Here is a 7,500-nt window from a genome sequence, read left to right as displayed (position 1 = left end):
CTTCCAGTATGATGACAAGTAATTAATCATTCTCCCTGCCCATTCACCAACTTCATTAACGGAAGACTGATAAGATTAAAATAGGTATTGATAGAATTAATAATAACATCTAGATAGGAACTTCATATATTTCTCTCATTCATATTTTTTTTTCTTTGATTGGTTAGGATCTTCAAATATTTTTTTTTTGTTATATTTCGTTATCATTCGACTTCAGTGTTATTAACAACTATATAATTTTCATAGCATTGCACATGATAATAGGGGTACCATAACTCATCAAATACTCTTTACATCTTATATTTGGATTTGTTTCATTTGCTTCCATTTTCAAAATGCTCTTCTGCTTGCGTTTCCATAATATCTACTCCATCGACAAAACAAAAACAAAACAAAAAAAACAAAAAACATAACTGTAATGCCATTACCTTGACACCCAATCTTTATGAAAGAAAATAACAGGAATCCATATTCTCTGCTGTACCATTGGCTGAAGTACATATTCCTTGTGAAAGATGTGCTCAAAAGTTATGAACTTTGTTGTGTATATATGTAAGCTTATAGGTCTTCTCAATATTGTTAGTTACTAAAGAGCTCACCTTGCCCTGTTGAATTGAAATTTTGAGAATTATGAATTGGTAGCATTTTTTCCTTATATGTTATGAGCTTCTTGCAGAATTGATGTATTATTACTAATTAACCTTCTAATATCATCTATGGCTAAGTGTGTAATTTTTTATGAATATGTATATTAATGAGTCAACTGTGTTTGAATTTCTTGTAATGATTTTGCCCCTGCACCTTTATCTCATTTTATTTTAATTCATTGTCAAAACACTAATTAATTAGGTATCATTTGCTATGGTTCATGTATGGTGTCTTTATCCTGGAGATTTCTTAATGTTAATAATGATCACTAAGTAATATTTCTCAGCCAACTGGAGTCTGGAGATGGCCGAGGTATTTTGTAATGAATCTCCTCAGTTTACCCTACACCGCTTCCATTTTCTGTCCCTTCTCTCTACCTCATATTTAATTTAGTATCCATATATTTTCTGAATATTTTTAAAAAATAAGTTAACTTGAACAATTTATCAGTTTACATACTTCTTAACCCCTTGCCGACGGGTAGACACATGCTATGCCCACTGTGAGTACTTGTTTGATTGTTTTTACACATAGATGGCTACACTTGTACTAAGTCACCAATGAGCCAGTTGGGAGTACTGCCTGTCTCGCCCGTTCACTCTTTTCTTTGATTTACGAAAATATTTTATGGTATCTTATTTTGCTGTTACTAATATTAAAAAACATTATAATAATTGTAATGTTTATAATAAAAATAACACCATCGATATTCATAGCACTAGTAAAAAATATGTTTTTCCCGCCAATTCAAAGCAGGTACGGTCACAAGGTCTACTAATTGACTCCTTTGTGGCTAAGCACTAGCAGAGCCATCTATGGGCAGACATTTCACAAAATAATATAGAAAATAGGCACAGCATTTTCCCCGGTGGCATTGGGTTAAATACAATACAGACACATCAATAAATACTTAAAAATTAGTTCGGTTTGCTAATCCTTATGCAGATTTCTTTCATTGTTAACATGTACAAGTTCACAACTCAGCTTTGATAATGTATGAACTATCATTTTCAAAACTTGCATCAGACAAGTATACCACTATGAGTAAACTTGGAAGTGGAGAGGACTATATTAATATTGTCATAAAAGTACAACTCACTTCAGTATGATCTCCCATATGAAGTTTTTAATAGCAGATTCAGCAGACTTGATTAACACTTCTCCACATGGGTTATAAGATTTAATTGAGCAAGATGGTGCAAGATCCACCATATTTCATTAGTTACCTCATGACATTGCAATATATGGAATAAGATGCTGTATCCAATGTATCTTATTTTGTATTATTGAATTATAATTCCATTATATATGATATAATCATATACATGAAATTGTAAACCTTGTATGTTTACAGAACTAATAACATAAAATAAAAGGATAATCAAGAAAAACATATTTATCTTCAAAGCATATATTTATAAATATAAAATAATTTTACTCATAAGGACTTCCATAACTGTAATCAAATAAATTTCAAGCCAAGTACATATGCATTACACCTAATGAACACCACACCTGATTGGGCACCAGATATGGACGTCTACCAGTACCACACTGAACCAGACAATAAGCACTGGATGTTACATGGCTACATCCAACGGGATGCTCTACATGCACATCTGCTCCAATATCCAGTGTGCGTGTGGTACTAGCACCAGACTTGCATGTGTGGCATAAGCATGCAACTTGCTGTTAATCCTTTTCCGAGAAAAAAACAACATCAACTCCATTGAGTCATCACAATTTCCAATTTATGAACATTAAAAAATACCACACCTAATGTTACTGGTGGAAAATGATAGTGATAATGATAGTGATTATGATAATCTGTCCCACCTTAAATCAAATATTGGTCTGAGGTAACCCATATACACAGTGATGACATAAAATGTCAAAATGGAGAACATTATACATTTTTTTGTTTAGTTTTTTGTATTTGCATTGCAAATTATTCACATTTATTCACATATTCATCATTACATACATATACATATAATGATGATCAAGAAATGCTAATGGCAATATGTACATATGACAATACAAATTATTGTTAATACAATAAATATGTATCACTAATTATAAGTCATTTCAGTAATGATTACAATGACTGATGATAATCATAATAAAAAAATCCGCTAATAATGTTGACAAAGTCTAATAATAATAATCATAAAAAAATACACTACTAATATTGTCAAATCCTCAATTCACATTTCATGACACCACAGCAGTCACGTTTACTGACTCCCGCCTGGTTGCTGTCCTTGTTGCTGAGTCTGCTGTTGTCCTTGCTGTGTCTGGGTTGTTTGCTGTGTCTGCAGGGCTGATGTCTGTATTCTGACAGGACTCTGTGTGGGTGTCCTCACTGCTACAGACATGGGCTGACCCTGAAGTGCTGCAGACACCTGTGACAGGATTGCTGGGTTCGTCATCTTGCCAGCCTGCAGTGCCAGAGCTGAGGGGGAGGAACGTTCACCAGCACTAACACGAATGCCTGAATTGCCTCCAACCACAGAAGACCCAGCAGATACAACCTGGAATCATATTCATATTTTAATATTCCCACTATTTCAATCTGCATCTACATCTTTATTTATGGTTAGCCACATGGAGAGTTCTAACATGCACAGCTGATAATAAAAATACACTTATTAGTTTCAGAAAACCATGTAAAAACTAGAATGGTACAATCTGTCTGCCCTATTCACCAAAAAATTTAAAAACAGAAAAAAAGATTTCTATGCAAAGACACTTCTGATAATTAATTTGCTGCGGTGCAAATGTGGTCCATGCACATTACCTGAATGGTCTGCTTTATGGGTTGAGGCTGGTGCTGGTGAGAGGCAACAGTCATAGGAACAAGCTTCGTGCTGTGTGAGGTGGTAATTCCCTGGGCACCAGATGCTGTCACATTTGTCCCTGATACACTTCCTCCTGCTACCGCCTTCCCTACAACTGTGCCACTTACTGTCCCACCCTTCAGAGAAGAAGACATTGAATGAATGTACTTGGAACTGCCAATATTCAGATCTTTTTTTGTATCCATAATCATCACAAGAATGTTCATGTTTGAAAACTTTTCATATGTTAACCCTTTGGTTTTCTTGTTACTTTGTGTGTACGTGAAGCATGCAAGTCTGAGAGTGCACACATTTAACATTCAATCATTGCTCAGAACAACTGTTATGAGTTGTTATGCTGAAAGTTATATTCAGTCATAATGTATTGTGTGTGTATGTATATATATATATATATATATATATATATATATATATATATATATATATATATATATATAAAAAAAAAAAAAGCATTTGACATCACTTCCAAATTTACCTGTGTAATATGTTGAATGGTCTGTGGAACCTGCTTAAAGACCTGCTGGATCTGCTGAACAGTGACATGGGACATCTGCTTCTGACTGCCACCTTGCACTATCTGCACTGTGCTCAGACCAGTGCCACCAACAGCTTTCCCACCTAACTGTAGGCCAACAGGACCTTTCACCCCGACCAACGATCGATGCTTGGCTAACAACTGTTGTGGCAAGGAGATATTACGTACAGTCTGTAATGAAATTGCATCTGCAAGATTAAAACACTAAATCCATAAGCACAATACAGTACAGGTGACAGAGGAGTCAGGGTAGTCACATCAGGGCTGAAGCCAGCTTTAATGCTTACCATGTTAAAATGATAGAAAAGAGTTGCTACTGGTAGATAAAGTAATGAAAACATTTGGTATTTTGAAAAATATTAAGGAGGATGTATTTGGAGCACATGTCACAGTACAGTGACTAGGAAGTATAGAAAACCGAGATGGTAAAGGGCTGCGGAGTAGAATTCTTGTGGGGGAAAAAAAAAAAAAAAAAAAAAAAAAAAAAAAAAATCCATTTAACAGGTTACATGTTCTGTGTGTATATATATATATATATATATATATATATATATATATATATATATATATATATATATATATATATATATATATATATATATATAATGTCTTTGAATTCCCCACATCTGTTAAAGAAATACTGGATTTTGCACTTCCTTTTGTCAAAATGCACTTTGCATAATGATTATACACAGGGTGGATATAACATATTTCCCGAATTATATAAATCACATTAATCTAATGAAAATAAGGATACTCGCTGTTTCTCACGAACCTGCTGTGTGGTGTTAGCCTTTGCTACTGTGGCAGCGGTTGTCACTCGGGCTTGAGGGAGTGTTACATTTATAGCTGAAGCAGGAAGTGTCACTGATGTGGGTGTGTGCACTAAGGTGGATGGAGCACTGACAGTCTTCACAAGCGTGGCTACAGGGGTGCCTCCTCCACTCGCCCCACCTTGCACCTGTAGACCTGCTAGTAACTGTGCTGATGGTACCTGCACCTTCAATTGAGAAAATATCTGGTTAAAAAGAAAAAAGAAAAAAGAAAAAAAATCTCATGTATTAAACACACTGGATCCAGGTGACATGACCATCATGTCAAGGAAAAATATACCACGGTTCTTGGTTAACAGGAATGTTCGGTCATGAAAAATTTGGTTGAAGACCAAGGTCATGAGAATGACTTGCCACGAGTGCGCAAAGCTCTTGGAGGAAGATTAGACTCTTTGGGTATTTAGACAGGGGCTCTAACATTATTTCCACTGGTAAATGAGGGTTGAATGCACTTGTTCCAAGGAGGACAATAGGCCCATAATCTAATACAAAATTATTAATTATGCACACAAATAACACATGCTTATTTACTGATATTGTTCCTGCACCGAGTAGTAAACTACCTATAGAGATAATATGGAGTCTGTGCAAGGAAAACATTCTGATACAACATATTTGAATGATGATAAATATAAACCTTTGATAATAGCAAAAAATGCTTATGAAGACAAGGAGATACTGCATATGAGTGTTTGTATGGCCCAAGCCTAAGCCTAATGCCCAGATTTTGCCACATGCAGGCTGTGAGGCACCCAGAGCCAATGGGTTAAGTTTGAGCCCCTCTGGTGCCAGAAGTGATTAGCATCCCAAGCGGGGAAGTGGAACTACTATCATTATTATTATTATTATTATCATCATCATCATTATCATTCCTATTATTATCATTATTTATTTATTTATTTTTTTATTATTATTATTTTTTTTTTTTTGGGGGGTGGAGGGAGGAACTGAATGTTTTCTTGCAGCTTGTAATAATGTTTTTTAAAAAGGAATGAAGAAAGATTTATTGTGCACAAGGGGGTAGAATAAAAAAAAAAAAAATTGTGCACTTCACAAATGAATGTGTGATGTAATCTCAAATGGCTTTTCAGTATTGAGACATCAATAAAAATATATATAAATCATAATGGAATAATTACCTGAGTCACTTGGCCAGATTTATTAAGCTGTTGTTGTTTGAGGAAGGCAGCAACTTCCCGATCGGTCACAGTTCGTGTTACAGCTTTTCCTGTCGTCACAACGCCACTGGCACCAGCCACAACTGTCCCAGGTTTCACTAGCTGTGTCCGTCCAGCTTGACTCACCTGTTTGAAAGTGATTAAATACTTTAATCCCGAAGTGCACATCAAAGACATTGCTTCTATATTCTCTAAAAAAAATTATGGCTTTAGAAATTTTCAAAATGAGATTTACCACTCAAATAGAAGTCCTTAGTCCTTAGGCCTTACCTGTATAGCTGTCATACCAGCCAAGGTCCCTCCAGATACAGCAACTTGTACCTTTTGAGTTGTTCCAGCCTGTCCTGCAATCTGTGCATATGAAAAGAAAAGTACATAAGCTTACGAACCTACATACAAAATTAATTTACGTACAAATTTCAGAAGTTGCAATCTGCTTTCCAAGCATTTCTTTAAAATATAAAAACAACCACAATAATAACACACTCAATAACTTTTGCTTCAGAATCCATTACACCCTTTTTTATCAATGTGTTATAACTATCTTTAATAATTGTGAAACAAGAAGGAAAGATTTTGTGAAAACTTCTTTGAAGGAATAGGGAGAATAATGAATGGGAAAAGTATAAGGTATCAATTTTTTTTTCTGTACTTGTATGTCAATATGTGAATAATACAAGAACAAAGAACTTATTGTCTAGTTCATAAAAGAGTTATTGTAGTAGCTAGTAAACAAAGGCTATTTCAGTCATCTGATGTTTACTGATTAGGCTGGTCTTTTGCATGCCATAATTAAACAGTACCTGGACTCGTTTGATGGACTGGTCTCCAGTAGTTACTACCTTTCCTTGTTGCTGCAAAGCCAAAGCATGCCTAGCATGGGCTTGCTGTTTCAGGTACTGTAGTTGTGCTGGAGTAAGAGACCGTGAGACCCCTGTTAAACCTATTGATATAGGGAAATAAAGAAACCAATATTATTTTCAACAAAAAGGCATAGCTGTAAAAAATAATTCAAAATTACAATTAGCATAACCATCAGAAATTCATAAAAGTACATATAGTATGTCGCAAGTAAAAGAACAAGAAATAATTATTCTACATTCTACTATCATGAAAAATACAAGGTATACCTTTCTGTGTGGATGACTGAGAGGAGAGTTTAGCTGTCTGTAACTGTGCTTGGGTCAAGCCAGCCACACTGACAACCGTGCCTTGGTTACTTCCTGAGGTACGAACTTGGAGTTCTTGCAGAGTAAGTGTTGTTCTGCCAGTGTTAGCACCTGAAGTTCCAACAGCAGTGCGCACACCACTTAAAATGGCAGCAGCTGCTGAAGATGTTACAGCTGTGGTGGTGATTCCTGTGGTGGCAGCTGTCACTGTGGCCACAGTCATGGCTGTGCCCTGGCTGAGGACCACTGAAGAGGACGCCTTGCTTGCCAGGCCAC

The 7,500-nt window shown here is 35.6% G+C and overlaps 1 protein-coding gene across 4 annotated transcripts in view; it reads right to left on the bottom strand.

The window, feature by feature from the left end:
- Window positions 1–2,043: 2,043 nt before the first annotated feature.
- LOC125041129 (helicase domino-like) overlaps window positions 2,044–7,500 on the bottom strand; it is a 39,026-nt gene continuing 33,569 nt past the window's right edge. For 2 of the 4 annotated variants that reach the window (XM_047635903.1, XM_047635905.1), the window contains exons 26-33: window positions 7,186–7,500; window positions 6,859–6,998; window positions 6,326–6,406; window positions 6,017–6,181; window positions 4,820–5,062; window positions 3,985–4,215; window positions 3,449–3,625; window positions 2,044–3,182 (exon numbers count right to left, since the gene is read on the bottom strand). The exon at window positions 7,186–7,500 is cut by the window's right edge and continues 574 nt beyond it. In XM_047635903.1, the coding sequence (XP_047491859.1) occupies window positions 2,886–3,182; window positions 3,449–3,625; window positions 3,985–4,215; window positions 4,820–5,062; window positions 6,017–6,181; window positions 6,326–6,406; window positions 6,859–6,998; window positions 7,186–7,500 (1,649 nt within the window). In that variant the 3' untranslated portion in view covers window positions 2,044–2,885. The remainder of the gene's footprint in view (window positions 3,183–3,448; window positions 3,626–3,984; window positions 4,216–4,819; window positions 5,063–6,016; window positions 6,182–6,325; window positions 6,407–6,858; window positions 6,999–7,185) is intronic. The other 2 variants (XM_047635907.1, XM_047635906.1) reach the window with 2 other exon arrangements.

Source organism: Penaeus chinensis, chromosome 30, assembly GCF_019202785.1.
Source record: "Penaeus chinensis breed Huanghai No. 1 chromosome 30, ASM1920278v2, whole genome shotgun sequence".
NCBI lineage: Eukaryota > Metazoa > Arthropoda > Malacostraca > Decapoda > Penaeidae > Penaeus > Penaeus chinensis.
This window is presented reverse-complemented; position numbering and strand designations above follow the sequence as displayed.